General features: G+C 46.2%; 1 protein-coding gene across 1 annotated transcript in view; it reads left to right on the forward strand.

The window, feature by feature from the left end:
- Positions 1–529: 529 nt before the first annotated feature.
- The window catches only part of ELAVL1 (ELAV like RNA binding protein 1), a 40388-nt gene continuing 21976 nt past the window's right edge, over positions 530–18941 (forward strand). The window contains exons 1-2 of the mRNA XM_004484188.5: positions 530–717; positions 12475–12663. Of these exons, the coding sequence (XP_004484245.1) occupies positions 12492–12663 (172 nt within the window). The 5' untranslated portion in view covers positions 530–717; positions 12475–12491. The remainder of the gene's footprint in view (positions 718–12474; positions 12664–18941) is intronic.

The raw sequence follows: 18941 nt of genomic DNA on the forward strand, positions 1-18941 counted from the left end.
CCCATACAGTGATAGGCACACAGGAGGTGTTCAACAAAGCTTTAATGAGTGATTGTTACACTGAGCTTCTGGGAGCTCGCTTGCTTACTAACGGCAACACTGGTGAAGTGCCCATCACGTTCCAGGCCCGCCTCTTCACCACACCAGATAAGGTAACTGAGGCCCAGCGAGGTGACCTCAGCCCCTGCCCAAGAGCAATTAGAGAGGAAACATCGGGGCAGGGATTCGAACTCGAGTCCTGTCCATGTAGTCCTGGCGCGGTTACCATTCCTACCTGGCAGGGCGGCTGCTGCGAGGTGAACAGGCTCAGTGACCACGGCAGGCACTCGACCAGGGACGCAACTCCTCAGCTGACTTCTCTCGGCTCGCTCGCCCCTCCGCGGCCATCGCGGGCCACCCGCGTCCCCGCCAGTCTACGAGAAACTCCGCAGGCTGCGCCGACCGGAAGTCCCGCCTTCCCCGCGCGCCCCGGGATCCCGCGACAGCCGTGCCGGCCAATAGGAAGCGCGCCGTGGCGGGCGCCGACCAATGGGCGCGCGCGCCTGGGGGGCGTGTCCGGGCCGCGGGCCGGAGCGGGTCGTGCGCGCTGAGGAGGAGCCGCCGCCGCCGTCGCCGTCGCCGCCGCCGCCGCTACCGAGGCCGAGCGGAGCCGTTAGCGCCTCGCTGCCGCCGCCCGCCCGCCCCGGAGCACCCCCGGGCCCTCCCGCCCGCGTCCAGGTGAGACGGAAGCCTTAGGCGGCGCCCGGCGGGGTAGGCCGCGTCAGGCCTGAGCTCGCCTGACCGGGCCGCGGGCGCCCGTGGGCCTGCACCGGCCGAGGACCAGGCCGCGCCAGGCCGGGAGGGGACGCGCGCGGCCCGCGGGGAGCGGGGGCCGGCTGGTATGGGCGCCGGCGACAGGCCCCGGGCCGGATTCCTCAGCCGCCGCGAGGGGAACACGGCGTGGGCGCGCGCCTGGCGTCCGGGGCGAGCGCTTGGCCCCCGGGCCCCGGCGGTCTTGGGAGCCCGGAATCCGGGGGCGGAAGCGTGAAGCCAGAGACCCGGGAGTGGGGTGAGCGCCGTCTGCGCGCAGAGGTCACAGCCCACGGGCTCGCTCTCCCGGGAAATCCTACAGATTCTTTTGTGGTCGTTGTCAGAGGACCGCAGTCGATCTGGAGTCCTTTTTGAAGTGTGCAAACCTTTCAGTATGTATGAGTGTCCTAGAAAAATATTTATCTTGGGGCGCCATCTCTAACAAAGCTGTTTATGGGGCGTGGGACGTTCGGATTTGTAAAATGTGTGTGTGCTGAAACACAAACTGCACGCAGTTGAACAATGGGGGATGGATGCTCTTCCTTTTCCGGTGTCCTCTGCTGTTAGGTTTGTTAAAATGGGTTCTGAGACCTACTGTGTGGGGAAGAACTTCTGCATGTGCTGCGCCTGGAGGGACAGAGCAAGCCCCCCATATGGAAAGTATTCAGGTGGGATCCTGGTGGCCAATGCTTCAAAAGTGGGAACAAGGGGACGATGATGGGACTAGAGAAGGGTTACTCAGCCTTGGAAATTACTGATATTTTGGGCCCAGTAAGTCTTGGTTGGGGGAGAGGGGAACGTCCTGTGTTGTAAGATGTTTAACAGTTACCCACGTCCTCTTCTCACCAGAAGCCAGTAGCATCTCCCTCCCCACCCCCAGCCCTAATCATGAGAATCAGATATATCTCCAGACATTGCCAAAAGTCCCCGGGGGGGGGGGGGGGGGGGGGGCGGGACATAGAATCTCCCCCACCCCCAGAATGAGTTCACTGACTTCCCCAGGAGCCAAGGCTCCCAAGACCACGGACAAACTCAACTGTGGGGGCCTTATTTTCCTTATCTGTAAATTGGAGAGGATGAGAATATCACTGTGCAAATTGAAGTACAGGGAAGCCAGGCTGATTGTGCATGGCTTTTGCATGGTGGGCACTGAATAAATGCTGTAAATACTTTCCAGTATTTATTGAGAACTTTTTGCTTGACACTTCACATTTATTCCCAACCCTTGATGTAGGTACTGTTATAATTTCCATTTTATGCATGAAGAAACTGAGGCAGAGGTAGGTCACCTGATGATGGCCAAACTCACACAGTCAGGCAACTGAGCTGGGATTTTAACTTAGGCCTTTCGACTCACAAGCCCTTACTCTTAAACATGGTGTTCTACGGCTCTTATAGACACAGGGGTCCAGGAGACCCTGAGAGACAGTTTTTCAAGGAATTCCATTCAGTTGTTACTGAGCATCCACTGTATGCAAGGCTCTGAGCTGTGTTCTGTTTAAAAATTTTTGCTGCCTCAAGGTTCATGAAGAGGCTAAGATATATGAATGTCTCAAAATGTGGAAGGAAATTTAAAAAAAAATTTTTTTGAGGTACTAGGGATTGGACCCAAGACCTCATACATGGGAAGAAGGTACTCAACCACCAAGCTACACCCACTCTCCTATGAGAGTTGGTTTTTTCATTTGTTTGTTTTTGTTTTTAGGAGGTACTGGGGATTGAACCCAGGACGTCATGCATGAGAAGCAGGTGCATAACCACTTGAGCTACATCCACTCCCCCAGTACTATCTTCCTGATATTGGCTTTATCGCCTACTCTCCCTGTGGACCTGTTTCCCATCTCTGTTGTCTTATCACAATCCAGCAAAAGTTGTTTTTTTAAGACAAGGATTTGATCATGGAGATGGGGGTGGTGAGGAGGGAGAATGACAAAGATGACAGTTGACCTCTTTGGGTGACTTACAAGATAAAGTCAGAAGCTCTCAGCTTGGGATTCCAGGTCTTTCACACTCTAACCCTTCTTTCTTTTTTGACCTCATCTGCAGACAAGACCCCAACTATGGGCCTCTCTGCCTCTTGTTCCCACTGCCTGGAATGCTATTCTCCTCCACCTGTAGATCTCTCCCTTATGCTGTATGACCCATCTCAGAGCTCACTCATGGCCTGAAGCCTTCTTCAACTCCTACTCTGCCTCCACCTCCACCAGAATTAACTGTTCCCTCATTTGTGCCCCCATCCCATTCAGTTTTTATTGAATCCAATTTAATGCTCATGAGAGAAGTGCAGTTACAGCATTTCACCCCTAGATGGCAATAGTGAACTAAGGCCTTGGTCAGGAGAAGCCCTAAGGAAAGCAGCCTGTAGAGGGGAAGTGAGTCTTGCTTCCCTCCTTGACCTAACTTTCCCTGATCTGCTGTGTATCCCAGACTCTCTGCTAGGTTCTGGGGAGGCAGTAGTGTATATAATGTGTGTGGAGATCGTTTCAGTCTGCTCTAGTGAGCGCAGTGATAAGTTACATACCACCTGATAGGGAAGCACCGAAAAGGGCATTGTGATCAGACTTGGTGCACAAAAGAGATGACAAAAGGCATCCTGGAGGAGGCAAGGCATGAGGCAGAGTTAGCCAAAATGGTTCTAAAGTGAGACTGATTTTCAGGGTGCAGGAACAGTGTGAGTAAAGGCCTTGAGGTAGGAACATCTTGGTTTGTTTAGGGAACCACGTGGGGTGTGGTAATTGAGGGGCAAGAAGGATGAAAGCAAGTAGATTCAAGGTAAGAGTTGTATCTAGTTGTGAAGGGCCCCCATGCCTGTCTGTTGTGTAGTTATCTTGCAGGCTGGGCCAGGGGCAGTTATTGAAAGTTTTAGTTTGCAGAGTTGGGGGAGTCACATTTGCATCCAGGTGGAAGAGTTGGAGGGGGATAAAGTTGAAGGCCAGAAAACCAGTTAGGAGGGATTGTTTTCCTTGAGGTAAGAAAAGTTGAGAAGATTACCCAGGGCTGTATCAGTAGGGAAAGAGAGGGGTTTGAGACAAAGATATAGGACTAAGTGGATACTTAGTGATGGCAGGTGAGTGTCTGCAGAAGAGTGCTGGGTGGCTCCTGGGTCTCAGCTGGGTAGATGAGCAGGGGTCACTAGATGAAACAGGCCAGAGAAGGAGCATTGTAGTATGTGGCCATCAATGAGAAAGCAGAGCCCTAGAGTTTAATGCATTTCCTGTTAGGATGCATGCACACTGACACATAGACAATGGAAGTGGGAAGGCGGCAAAAGGAAGCTTCTGGGTTTGTGTGTGTGGCCAGCTCACTTGGATGATCACCTGGTACGTCTCCACTTGATCCAGAACCTCCGTGGGAATTGGCACAATCAGTGATCACATTTTTTTTTTTTAAAGATTTATTTATTTATTTAATTTCCCCCCCTCCCCTGGTTGTCTGTTCTTGGTGTCTATTTGCTGCGTCTTGTTTCTTTGTCCGCTTCTGTTGTCGTCAGCGGCACGGGAAGTGTGGGTGGCGCCATTTCTGGGTAGGCTGCACTTTCTTTTCACGCTGGGCGGCTTTCCTCACGGGCGCACTCCTTGCGCGTGGGGCTCCCCCACGCGGGGGACACCCTTGCGTGGCACGGCACTCCTTGCGCGCATCAGCACTGCGCATGGCCAGCTTCACACGGGTCAAGGAGGCCCGGGGTTTGAACCACGGACCTCCCATGTGGTAGACGGACGCCCTAACCACTGGGCCAAAGTCCGTTTCCCAGTGATCACATTTTTATAGATTGGGAAACCAAATTTAATTGCTTGTTTATTATCATGGGAAATAGAGAGATGTAGAAGAAATTGTCTCCTCACAGAACCTACGATCCAAATTGGGAAGATAAGGCATGGATGTGTTCAAGAACAAAATAATGATGCAGTAGGGCAGGGTGTGACAGCATCTAGAGAGTGTTAAAGAAATGTTTGTCCATTGCTTGGTTTTTGTCTTCATGAAAGAGATGGTGCTCAAACTTTTCCTTGCAGTCGATTGGAGAGCAGTGGGGAGGTTGTCCAATTGCAGCAAACAGCCTGAGTGAATGACAGAGGGAGAGGAAAGCACAAGAAGCTCTGCAGGTGCCAGTGGACTGGTTTGGCGAGGCAAACGGTCTGGAAGGTGAACTTGGAGATGAATCTAGCTCAGAAATGACTGATTCCACCCATCCATCAAAGAGATGTTTCTGACAGAGGAGGGATTCACAGGAGAAGGAATAACCTAGAATGACCCACTGGCAAGGCTGATGTCACCATAAACAGAAACAAGATGGGGAAGGTGGGTGATTTGGAGGGGAAAAAATAAGCTTGGGTTGAGAGATGCCAAATTTGAAATAATTGTTTAGCAAGAGGTGACAAGCACAATTGTGATTATACCAAATACTCCTGGTTGTACACTTTGGGTGAATTGTTTGCTTTATTAATATGCATCAATTAAATAGATTTGTTAAAAAATAAATAAAACATAACATTAAAAAAATAGGTGACAAGGACCTGAACAATGAAGAACAGTGGCAGAGTGATGAGGGGAGAGTTAGAGAAAGAAATAACTCATATATAAAACTAGCAGAACTTGGTGTGGGGGATGGCGAGAGGGAGCTTGGAGTACAGGTGTGGATGAGCCACCAAGAGAAATAATTCAGAGGAAGGAGGAGGTTTGAAGAGAGAGGGTGTGGACAGTGAAGAAGACATAAGAATATTTCCAACCTGGGGCAGAGAGGTCCTGGAAGCACATATGCTCACCTCGATTTTATTGAGGAAGTCGGAAGCAGGATCTCTCTCAATAGAGCATCAGGATATGGGACATGAATGAAGTTCACCTTGCTAGTGAACAAATCAAGAGGTTGGCTGATTGGTCCAAGGTTCTGTATGCAGATTATTCCACCCAGGTGGCAACTGTGAATCCTTGCTTGCATAACCAAACTGCAGCCCATTAGAAATGGCATCAAAGATGTGGGAAAGGATTGCGGTTCCTTTGTAGACCCAGTGGTCCTGGAGGGACCATGCACCAGAACTGCTGGACACTTTGAAGTAGGTGGGGGCATCCTCATTTTACAGACAGGTAACTGACACTCAAGTGAGGTAGTGACTTACCCAGAAAAGTTCATCTGATCAGTGGGAGAATTAGTATCGGATCTCAGGTTTGCCAGACTCCAGAGCTTGTGGGGTTTTCCTGCTCTGCAATTCTGAGCAAGAGCCCTGGAGCAGCATGGACCAGCCAGGAAAAAAGCCCTTACTCCTAGCAAGACCCTGGAGCTGATCAGGTTCCCAGAACCTGGCCTGCACCTGGTCAGCTTCTCTCTCAGCCTTCTCTGCCTGGCTATAGGGAATTGTGGGGTTGTCCCCTCCCTAGGCCACGAGAAAAGGAGTGGAAGAAGTGTGCACTGTGTAAACTGCTCGCCTCCCATAGCTAGTATAATTGGGTCAGGTGATGCAGTCACCCTTTTTTCTGGCACCAGAGCCTGTCCTGAGTACCTTTTATTCTTAAGAAGTACCTTGGAGAAGGCAGATTTGACATCTGGAAGGAACCATAGAGATGATTGAGTCAAAGCCCCATCATATGATGTGTGAAGTTCAGGGTTGAGCCTGAGATTATATTTGACTGTTCTAGTTTTGTTCTGGCTCAAGCAGTTTAGAAAGCATGCTCTGTGACTGTTAAATGAGACCAGTTCTCTTGCATGCCTTATGGAAACCAGTCTCTCTGCTTCATATATGTATGCACACATATCCCCTCTATATTTAATAGGTGTGTGACAAATGTCAACTTTGCTGAAGTCACACAGGCAACCAAGATTGTTTAAAATAGTGTGAGGGAGCTAAAAACCCTCAGAGGCCATGCATATTGGATTTCTCCAGATATGTCTAGTTTCTGGAGACTTTTCCAAATTAGCAGGAATCAAAATTTCCCTTCTTGCTCCCTGCAATTGACTCTGCATCAGTCAGGGATGGTGCTTATTGATCCTAAAAAAAAAGTAAGATCCTGAATGTGTTAATAGAATGTCAGGACAAATACAGCAAATGCCCATGATTCCAGGGTGAGTCTGAGACTCTGCACTTTCCTCTTCTGTGTGTGCCCTGCGTTGACACACCCTGACTGGGGACACTGGGGTTCCAGTGTAGCCTCGGCCCTACATGCCCTCAAGGCTCTTGCCCATTGCATCGGGAGAAGCATTTCATTACAAGTCAAAGTGATGAGTGCAGTAATAAAGGTTTGCTCCCACTGAGAACTAGAACAACCCATTGTCATGGGGAAGGTGACTTTTTAAATTCTCTTTTTATTTTTTGTTTTCTTGTTTTTGCCTTTTTGTCTTTGAAGGTGACTTTTTAAAGATAGTAGAGAGGTGAGGGAGAGAGAGGGGGTTCCACATGAAACAAAGGTACTGAGATATGAAGGTCTGTATGGGTTTGGGGAGAAGCTAGTGGGAGGGGAGTGTTAGGGTGCAGGGAAGGAGGCTGAGGAAACACATGGGGATGCAGGGGTTCAGGACCCTGTGTTTCTTCCTTGGGAGACTGCTCTCTAGTGACCACTCAAGGGCTGGCCTCTCCATTTTTTTCACAGAGTGACCATAAGTGAAATAATGTGGCCTCTGAGCCTGTGGGTGGTGAGGCCACTGACAGGGAAAGCTGGCAGGGAGGACCAGCCTGATGGGGCTGCATATGTTGAGTGCGAGTTGCTTGCAGCACTTCCCAGGGGAGAACTGTGCCGAGCAGATGACAAGGGGCTGGCCAGCTGAGAGAGGGGCAGGGGCAGCTATGGCTTGTGCACCATTGGTTGTTAGGCAGTGGTGAAGGTCCATTTGTGGTTGGAGCTTGTGGGGATGGAAGCTGGTGTGGTCCACACTTAGAAGTGTGAGTTTGGGAAGAATCAAGGGAAAGGACCTGGTGAGCAGACTGGAGTGGCCTAACAGCATAGTCCTGTGGGGTTTGCTTTTTCCCAGGTTGCGGGTTTACCCAGTGTCGAGAAGGCAGTCTGCAGGGCTCAGCCTCCAACTGGGTATGTCAGGAGGAGCAAGCATGCTGTGGAAAGAGGCAGCAATTTTTTAAAATTCACTTTTTTATTTGCTTCTGGTAAAGTTCACTTTTTTGTATGTAGTTATTCTTAAAGTTTTGTCATATGCATAGAGCCGTGGAATTGCCACCATAAGCAAGATAAACCGAACAGTTCCATCACCACCCCCCACCACCCCAAAAAAATTTCATCACAGTGCTGCAGGATAGTTAGCCCTTCCCCTCACTCCTTCCTCTGTGTCAACCACTGATCTGTTCTCTCTCCCCAAAATTTTGCCTTTTGCAGAATGTCATATAAATGGAGTTACACAATGGGTGGCCTTTTGAGTCTGGTTTCTTTCACTCAACAAAATGTATTCAAGATTCATCCAAGTTGCATGAATCAGCACTACCTTTTTTTTGCTGAGTAGTTTTCTATTGTATGGTATACCACAGTTTATCCCTTAACAGGTTTGAAGGACATTTGGGTTGTTCCAGTTTGGGGGCAATTATGAATAATGCTACTGTAAACATTTGCACATAGTTTCTTTTATGAACAGAGGCTTTTGTTTCTCTTAGGGTATATACTAGGAGTGGGGTTGCTGGATCATATGGTAAGTGTATGTTTATATAAGACATAAGACACTGCCAGTCTGGTTTACAAAGTGGCTGTAACATTTTTTGCTTTCCCACCAGCAATGTATGAAAGTTCTGGTTTTACCCATCCTTACCAATCTTGGTATTGTCTGTTGTTTTTTGTTGTTTGATTTGGGCTTTGACTCTAACAGGCAGCTAGTGGTATGTGGTTTTCATCTGCATTACCCTGGTGGCTGATGATGTCAGGCATCTTTGCATTTATTTATTTGCCTTTCATGTATCTTCTTTGGTACAGTATTTGAATCTTTTGCCATTTTTAAAATTGGGTTGTATTGAGACGTTGTTGTTTTTGTTGTTGTTGTTTTTAATATATTCTGGATACAAGTCCCTTTTCAGATATATTATTTGCAAATATTTTTTCCCAGTCTGGCTTTTAATTCTCTGTCTTTGGCAGGGCAAAAGTTTTTATTTAGGTGCAGCTTTTTGTTTTATGGATTGGGCTTTAGGCATCATATCTAAGAAATCTTTGCCTAATTACAACATCACAAAAATTTTTCTCCTGGAAATTTTGTACTCTTTCATTTTAGAACAGGGGTCATCAAACTTTTTCTGTAAAAGGCCAGATGGTAAATATTTTAGGCTTTGCAGCCATACGGTTTTGGTTACAGTACTCAATTATGTCATTATAGCACAGAAACAGCCACAGATAACATATAAACAAATGAGTGGCTGTAGCTCCAATAAAATTTTATTTATAAAAACCGGTGGCTGGCTGAATTTGGTCCTCAGATCATAGTTTGCAGACCTGTTTTAAAAGAGTTCACATTTTACCAGAGAACAACCCACTCTGGATAAGAATAGGGTAATCATTGTCCAAGTCATCATCTGTGAAAGCAAGGTACAGAAGAAGGCAGAAGAGTAGATGCTTAACTCTTAGGGAAAAAGGGTGGAAAAAGAAAGGAAAAAAAAGAGGAAGAAGAGAACGTTTCCATTACATTTTTTTAAATTAACACATATTTTTAATGAAAGTTAATAGATCACATAGAAAGTTACATGAAAAAACATGAGGTTCCCATACAACCCACTCCCTACCCTTCCACCCCCATCATTTTTGTAAATTGTATTTTTTTGAAGATACATACATCACAAAAAAGGTTACATTATAAAAAACTTAAGAGGTTCCCGTGTACCCCCCATCCCCGCACCTCACTCCTACCACACCAACAACCTCCCCCATCATTGTGGCACACTCATCACATTTGGCAAACACATTTTGGAGCATTGCTGCACCACACGGATAATAATTTACCCTGTAGTTGACACTCTCCCCTAGTCCATTCAGTGGGTTATGGCAGGATATATAATGCCCAGCATCTGACCCTGCAACATCATTTAGGACAACTCCAAGTCCCAAAAATACCCCCTCATCACATCTCTTCTTCCCTCTCCTGCCCTTAGCAACTATTGTGGCCACTTTCTCCATGTCAGTTACACAATTTCTTCTATTATTAGTCACAATAGTTTTACAGTAGAATATCAGTAAGTCTACTCTAATCCATATTTTATTCCTCCATTCTGTGGACCCTGGGATGGTGATGTCCATTCCACCTCTATATCAAGAGAGGGTTAGATTTCACATGGCTGATGGATGCAATTCTCCTGCTTGCAATTGTAGGCACTCTTGGTTCCCTGGTGTGGTGGTTGACCTTCTTCACCTCCCTGTTAACTGACCTGGGTATGTCTAGCAAACCAGAGAGTAGGGTTGCAACTCTGCTGAGGCTCAGGGCCCAGCTGGTACATGGGCAGTCCAGAGGTTCAAGTCCCCTGAGTATACACCATCCCTAGCGGCAACCACAAGTTCATTAAAAGTGACCGAAGAGGCATGTGTATAAAGTTCACATCTGAGTCCAATTCCATCACTCTTAGGAGCACAAATTCCAAAGTAGGGCCCATTGACGTGACACAGAACTCAAAATCCATCTGCCATGACCATGTACCCTGTGGTTCTCCGTAGCCTTCAGGAGAACCAGTACCTAGGGTTGTATCTACTTTAGCTGTTTCTAGAATCCTGCTGAAGTATGCATAAACATGACCCCTCTGCTGACCTCCCAACTCTTTGTTGAAGACTCTTAGCCATATAAACTCATTTGTCTTTGCCATTTCCCCCTTTTATTCAAGGTCAAAAAGCTGTTTTTAACACATGATCTACATGTAGATTCAGATACTCCATTACATTTTGAGCAAACCTCAGAATGCGTTTTAGTTTCTCAAAGTTAACACTTGCACTTTGGCTCAGGCTTCAGCAAATATTTTTGTTGGCTTTAATTAATGATCTATTTTAAAGTCTCATGGTAACAGATGGTTACTTACTAGATGTCAGTGGCATACACATACACACATTGGTGACAACCAAAAGTGTCTCAATATATTGCCAATATCCCCAGCAAACAGAATTGCCCGGGGTGAGAACCACTGATCTAAATAATACAGAGCAAATATTTTCCCTCAGGCTGCTGCTTGTCTTTTCACTTTGCTTTTGATGCCTTTTGCCATGCAGAAGTTGTTAACTTTATGAAGTGAAACTTCCTAATCTTTTCTTTTATGGTTTTTCACGCTAATCTACTTTATAAAGAACAGAGTGCATAGAACATTTTCAAATGATTAAGTGAAACACCAAGAAACTACACATGTTGCACATTGTTTATGATCTGAAGCAAGTTAGAGAGTAGAAGGGTAGGGACAATCTAAAATATTTCCAAAAGGAAAAAAGAAGCCATACATAACTACTCTAAGCATTTATTCAGGGGGGTAGGTGTGAAACCTCTGAGGAAGAGATGTATTCAGATGTTTTTGGAACCACCAGCAAGGCTATTTTTAAAGAAGACTAAGTGTTAATGGCCCTGGCATTGGGTTTTCAAGTATCAAATCAGAGCAGTAGGGACAATGATCTGGAGAAAAGGGTAGGCTGCCTGCTGAGACCTTCAGGCTGGTGGTTGGAAGGAACTTTTTCTCATAGATGACAACATTTTTAGACCATGGGGGTCAAACATAGTTAGAGGTAGGCAGATGGGGCCCTTACTAGGCAGAAGCAAACCCAGTATCCATTGTACTTTTGAGAACTGCGGTCTTGGTCTCTTGGCTGCACTGATCCATATTCTTCTCTGAAGCTGTCACTGTGCTCTGATACCGTCACTAGAAAGTAAAGACATCTGCAGGCCACTCAAAGAATTCAAAAGCCTATAAGCAGGTAGCGGACTTGGCCCAGTGGTTAGGGCATCCGTCTACCACATGGGAGGTCCGCGGTTCAAACCCCGGACCTCCTTGACCCGGGTGCAGCTGGCCCATGCGCAGTGTTGATGCGCGCAAGGAGTGCTGTGCCACGCAGGGGTGTCCCCCGCGTAGGGGAGCCCCACGCGCAAGGAGTGCGCCCCATAAGGAGAGCCGCCCAGCATGAAACAAAGTGCAGCCTGCCTAAGAATGGCACCACCCACACGGAGAGCTGACACAACAAGATGACGCCCGCTGACGACAACAGAAGTGGACAAAGAAACAAGATGCAGCAAATAGACACAGAGAACAGACAACTGGGGTGGGTGGGGAAGGGGAGAGAAATAAATAAATCTTTAAGGAAAAAAAAAGCCTGTAAGCATTGAAGACCCAGTTTTCCAAACTGGCAGAAAAATACTGACCTCTTTCCCAGCTCAGTCACTATGTCTTTTGAAATAAAGGGGCACAAAGGATTTGGGTGAGACGGCCCTGCCTGCCAGCTAGGTAGCACACAGGTTGTGTGGGACTGGGATGCTAGTGCAGACCTCACTGGCTCCTCAATCTCCAGCTAAAATCAGTAGTGGACATGGAGATGAGAGAGAGCCATAAAAAAAGGTTTGGTAAGTACTTGGGAGACAACCCAAGCCTTTTTACGGAAGCTTTGGTGCTGGAATTGTTTGTAGGTTTCTTTGAAGCCCTTTTAGTGGAAATGGTTGAACTCATAGTTTTTAAAACTAAGTGCGATTCCAGCTATTAGTTTTGTCTTCATATACTGCAATGTGAACGTTTAGAATTGACTTATTTTTTTTCTTTGCAGATTTAAAAAAAAATACAATGTCTAATGGTTATGAAGACCACATGGCCGAAGACTGCAGGGATGATATTGGGAGAACAAATTTAATTGTCAACTACCTCCCTCAGAACATGACCCAGGATGAGCTACGAAGTCTCTTCAGCAGTATTGGTGAAGTCGAATCTGCAAAACTTATTCGGGATAAAGTAGCAGGTAAAGAAACAGACAGTCTTGTAAAAAGCATATTCTTGGCCATCTCACTAAGCAGTCTACTCTTAGTATGGGCAAACCATTCAGCTCTCTGAGCCTCAGTGTCCCCATCTATCCAGTGGGAGCGATGGTTCTTACATCGAAGGGGATTTGCAGAAGGCCTGGTGCCTTCCTGGTAGAGTCCTCCCATCTACAGGAAGCCCTCCATTCTGAGAACATGGTTTCAGAGACTATGGAGAAATGATGGAAAGACCAAGTGCTGCAAAGCCCTTCTTATTTTCTTTTCTCCCCAGGAAGGAGTATTGTTCTGATGAGCTCTTTACTTCCTCTTCCTCTTCTTCTCTGCTCTGCTTTGGCAGGTGGGCCATCCTCTCAGGGTTGTGGGACTCTGATTCACTATACTGAAAACTAATTGAAAAGTAAAAACATTTTATTACAGAAAATTTCAAGTGTACATAAAAACAGAGAATAATATATTGAACCCCATGTGCTCCTTGTCCTGCTTCATCAACTTCAACATTTTGCCAGTAATATGAAGGTACCTGTCCCCAGGATTATCCCTGCAGAAGGTGTCTGACTGCTGAGCAGAGCTACTGCTATACAGGAATTACATCATCACATTAGGGGCATTGGACCCAAAATCCTTTTAATTGTAAGGCCCCTTCCAACTCTGAGATTTTGTGATTTAATAAATGTCTTCCAAATAGGTACTTTAGATAGCATACAGACTTAAGCAGTGTTAGAACGTTCTAGAAGCCACTCTCTCTACACTGGTAGGAGACCATCCTAAGTGAGAGAGTCCTTTGAAAATTCTCCTGTATTGCTAACAAGTCTTGCCTTTCTCCTTTAACCATTTGGTGGAAGGGTTTTTTGGCCCTGTTGGTATTTCTGAGCACTAAGAGTGCAATTTTGGAAGAATTCTCAGGTACCAGACTTCTTTGTTCCTTTATTGTGGTTTCCAAAAGAATGTTAGCTATGTTAATAGAAACACCTAGGCTTGGGGAGATCAGTCTGTAGTGAACTGGTTTTAAGAACTAGTGAAATGAGGCAGCAGACTTGGCCCAGTGGTTAGGGCGTTCGTCTACCACATGGGAGGTCCGCGGTTCAAACGTCAGGCCTCCTTGACCCATGTGGAGCTGGCCCATGCGCAGTGCTGATGCACGCAGGGAGTGCCCTGCCACACAGGGGTGTCCCCCACGTAGGGAAGCCCCACGCGCAAGGAGTGCGCCCCGTAAGGAGAGCTGCCCAGTGCAAAAGAAAGTGTAACCTGCCCAGGAATGGTGCCGCACACGTGGGGAGCTGACACAAGATGACGCAATGAAAAGAAACAGATTCCCATGCCGCTGACGACAACAGAAGCGGACAAAGACGCAGCAAATAGACACAGAACAGACAACCGGGGTGGGGGGGGGCAAGGAGAGAAAAATAAATAAGTAAATCTTTTAAAAAAAAGAAAAAGAACTAGTGAAAGGGGAAGCGGACTTGGCCCAGTGGTTAGGGCGTCCGTCTACCACATGGGAGGTCCGTGGTTCAAACCCTGCGCCCCCTTGACCCGTGTGGAGCTGGCCTATGCTCAGTGCTGATGCGTGCAAAGAGTGCCCTGCCACGCGGGGCGCGTAGGGGAGCCCCACATGCAAGGAGTACACCCCATAAGGAGAGCCGCCCAGCACGAAAGAAAGTTCAGCCTGCCCAGGAATGGTGCCACACACAGAGAGCTGACACAAAAGATGACGCAACAGAAAGAGACACAGATTCCCGTGCCGCTGACAACAACAGAAGCGGACAAAAAATACGCAGCAAAAATAGACACAGAGAACAGACAACCGGGGTGGGGGCGGGGGGCTAGTAAAAGGAGCAAATTTGTAATTTGAAAGTTTTTTCAGTTCAAAAATAAGCTTTATCTTATCTTTGGGAAATAATGTAATGTACTAAAAACTCAGGAGTTGTGAAGTAGATGGACCTGGGCTCAAATTTCAGCTCAGCATCTTGTTAGTACTTTTCATTGGATGAAAGTAGCTGTATGAGAAACTTAACCACATTATCACTTTTCTTCTCTTGCTACCAGAGTGTGAAAACTTCCTCAGTGGCCAGTTCCTAGGCCATGGCCTTAAATTTCACTGCCCTTTTATCCTTTTTGTTATACCAATCTGCCAGAACCCCAGTGGAAAAGCCAGCGGATCTGTAGAACTTCCTCCATTCTGAGAGCACAGTTTCAGAGACTCTGGAGCACCCTATCAAATCAAATCCCTAACCTAACTCAGTTCTCAACCTGGGGTTTCACCACGCTGCACAACTGCTTTTTCAACAGTTTCCCTTCTCAGATCTTAGACCATCCCTTCATGCGCAGCTTATAACTACTTCCTGTTTCAGAGCAAAGATAACAGCCATCTCTGCCCTGGCTCCCTTCCCTGGGATCCCTGGCCTACCAGGAAGCTGTGGCTGTACCCACTTTATCAGCTCTCTCCAGGACTGCCCCATCAGCATTCAAATATGCCCTAGTCTTACTGTCTTAAAGAATTCTCTCTGGATTCCTTGAATTTCTCTAGCTCCAGGTTTTCCTATCTCAGAACTCAGTAGATATTTGGGGCTGGATAACTCTTATAGGGGACCTTCCTGTCTATTACAGCATGTCAAGCAGCATCTCTGACCTCTGTCCACTCAATGCCCCTATATAGCACCCCTGAGTTGTGACAACGAGGAATGTTCCCAGACATTGCCAAGTGTCCCTGAGGAGCAGAATCACCCCTAGTTGAGAACCCTGCTGTAGCTGTTGCCCATCCTCTCTTAACCATTCACACAGCTGTCAAATTCAGTGTCTCCACTTCCTTTCAAAAGTATCCTTTCCTTGGCTTTCATGAATCACATGGCTTTCTTCCTACCCCTGTGGCCACTCTGATACTCTGACAGCTCCTCCTTATTCTCTAGCCCTTTCCTTTTTCCTAAGCCCACACTTCGGGTGAGCAGAGTTACTCTCGGCTTAAATTTACCGTCATTCTGCCGTCTTTCTAAGCCAGAATGTTCTCCTAAGTTCCATACCCCTCAATGCTTCAAATTCAGTGTATTCCAAACTAATCTTGCAATCTCCTTGAACACATGGTTCTTGTTTCCCAGTGTCCCTATCTCCCCCACATGGCACCACTGTCCCCTCAGTGGCTCTGGTCAGAAATTTGAGTGACTTGAACATGTCTCCTGGCACTTGTTCTTCTGGCTGTTTATTGAGTCCATCTCCTTTCCTCCATTTCCCCTGCCAACCTCCTGGACCAGAACACCACAGTCTTTTGCCTGCACAAAAGACTCTTAGCTGGCCTCTTAACTCATTTACCTCTTAACTTGCCACCCTGCACCCACTCTTGCTCCCTGCAGACCCTTCTCCTCACTGTAGGAAAGGGATCTTTTTAATCAATTTTATTGATACATATTAATAAAGCATACAGTTCATCTAAAGCATATTATCAGTGGTGTTTGATATAACCACATAGTTGTGCATTCATTACTTAAATCATTATTAGAGCATTTTCATTATTTCAATAATAATAATAGACAAAAACAAACAAAATTCTTCACATCTCAATCCCTGCTGTACAAAGCTGCTATATCTGGCTATTCTTGCAGTTTTTTATTTATTTATTAAGCAGTTTTATTGAGATGTACTCACATACCATATGATCTATCCACAGTGTATAATCAATGGCTTTTAGTATAATCACAGTGTTGCGCATTCATCAGCACAAAAAATATTAGAACAATTTCATTACTCCAAAAAGGAAAACTCCACACCCCTTAGCATGTCTTCCCCAGCCCCACATAACCATTAATCTAATCTCGTCTTTGTAAATGGATTTATATTTACATTTTATATAATCATAAAATGTTACACAATATATTTGGTTCATAGTAACCCAGTCATACTATCTTTGTCCTTTTGTATCTGGCTTGCTTCATTCAACATAATGTCCTCCAGATTCATCCACATTGTTATATGTTTTACGGCTTCATTTCTTCTTACAGCTGCATAATATTCCATTGTGTGACTACAACACAATTTGTTTATCCATTCGTCGGTTGATGGACACCTCAGTTGTTTCCAACTTTTGGCAGTCGTGAATAATGCTGCCGTGAACATCGGTGTGTAGATGCCTATTCGTGTCACTACTCTCAGTTCTTCTGGGTGTATACCCAGTAGTGATACTGGAGAGTCACATGGCAAGTCTATATTCATCTGCCTTAGGAACTACCAAACAGTCCTCCACAGTGGGTATACCATTCTCCATTCCCATCATCAGTAAAGAAGTGCTCCTATCTCTCCAAATCCTAGCAGAGGGATCTTTCAACAGTTCAAGTGTGACCCTGTCACTCACCTGCTTTAAAGCCCTCAATTTCTGGGCCTCATTGGCTTTTGGAAGCCTTTCCTCCCAACTCGGCGCTAGGTGCTCCTCTTCTGGGTTCCGGTAACTACCTTGGCTTTCCACACTGCATTGAAACAAGAGCTTTTATTAAATTTCTTGGAGGCAGCAACCTTATTAGTCTCTTTATCCCTAGACATAGCCACAGTCAGTGTTTGTTGAATGGATGGATGGATGGATGGATGGATGGAAGAATGAATGGATCAAGGGATTGCAGAAGAAAGATCACTGTGGAAGTTCATTGGTTCAGCAGATATTTGTTAAGTGCCAATACAAGCTGGGCACTGGTGAATGGGAGAAGGAGGGACAGGGTGGTGGCTGGGGATGCTGGGGATGCTTAACATGTTGGGCTGATCTCCCCAGCCTCAAGAGTCAGAATGTTTCTGGATGGCCAGCCCCTTCCTCATGTGTGGAGGGCATGGTGTTGCTTACTGATTCATGCACAAACAACATCCACCTGAGCCACTCCCTGCCTGTTATGCAGCCCTTCCCTCCTCTTTGTCCTGGCATCTGGCCTCTCTACAAAGGGCCATCTGGAGGAGGGCGGGACTCAGAAGGTGTCCACTTTATACCCCCTTGAACTGTCTGCTAACCACTGGGTTCCAAGCCCTCGGCCCATTTGCTGAACTTTGTCGTTTTACCATAGAACTCTGGTCAGGATAAAGCCCAAACTTCTGACTGTAGTTCTCAAGGGCCTGTGCACTTCACCCCCAGCCACTCTACCCCCCCTCTCATCCTCCTCCTGGGTTGGACCTAGCTGCTCACCATTTCCCCAACATGTCCTGCTCTTGAGCTTTCACAATTTTTATTACATGCCCTCTGCTGAAATGCCCTGTGTGAACCAAACAGGAAAAAAAGTCTAAATCATCTGTGGATGATTCCACTGCTGTTTGCTTGTTGGTGCATGTCCTTCCAGACTTTTTTCTTTCCATATTCCTGGTGGTAAGCAATCATGTACTTTTACAAAAATGGGTCCTCCCCAACACCAAAAGCTTGGATAAGCTTTTCTTCCTGTACCACTGAACGTTTTACCTTGTCACTAAATGTAGTGCTGTCACCACATCACCAGTCGTTACAGTGTTCTGTTGCATCGGTGGACCCAGTTTACACCAGCACTGGTGACAGGTATGTTTCCAGTTTTCCATATTGTAAGCCACACTGAGGTAAATATCCTGGCACACGTCTTTGCTTACTGATTATTTCCATAGAATGTCTTCCTAGAAGTAAAATAGTAGTATGTAATTTCTAAAAAGCTTTTTTATTTTTAATGTGGGAAAAATATATATATACCACAAAATTTCACATTTTAACCGTTTTTAAGCATCCATTCAGTGGCATTAAGCACATTATCGTGCTACCATCACTACCTTCCATTACCAAAATTTTACTATTACCCTAAACATAAACTCCACACCCATTAAGTAATAACTCCCCATTGCCTCTTCCCTCAGCCCCTGGTAACCTCTAAGCTACTTTCTGTCTCTGTGAATTTGCTGATTCTAGATCTGCATAGAAGTGGAATTCTGAAAGCTGTTGATACATATTGCCCACTTGTCCTCCAAAGTGGGTCTCCAGTTTTTAAATCCTGCCCTGACTCTAGCCATTCCATTGGCTGGGTGTGACTTGTCATCATTGCTAGTCTAAGTAAAAAAATAACATCTGATCATTGTAATTTTCCTTTTTGAAAGACTGGTGAGCTGATGGTTGTTTGCATGTATTGACTGTTTGGGTTTCTTCTCTTTTGAAATACCCTTCTTGTCCTTTGCACATTCTTTTCTTTGGGGTGTTTGCTGTTTCTTATTTATTGCCTAATTCATTCATTTCCCACCACCACCAAGACCCCATTTCTCTCCCTTAGCCAAGTCTTTCCTTGAGCCC

Source organism: Dasypus novemcinctus, chromosome 19, assembly GCF_030445035.2.
Source record: "Dasypus novemcinctus isolate mDasNov1 chromosome 19, mDasNov1.1.hap2, whole genome shotgun sequence".
Classification (NCBI taxonomy): Eukaryota; Metazoa; Chordata; class Mammalia; order Cingulata; family Dasypodidae; genus Dasypus; species Dasypus novemcinctus.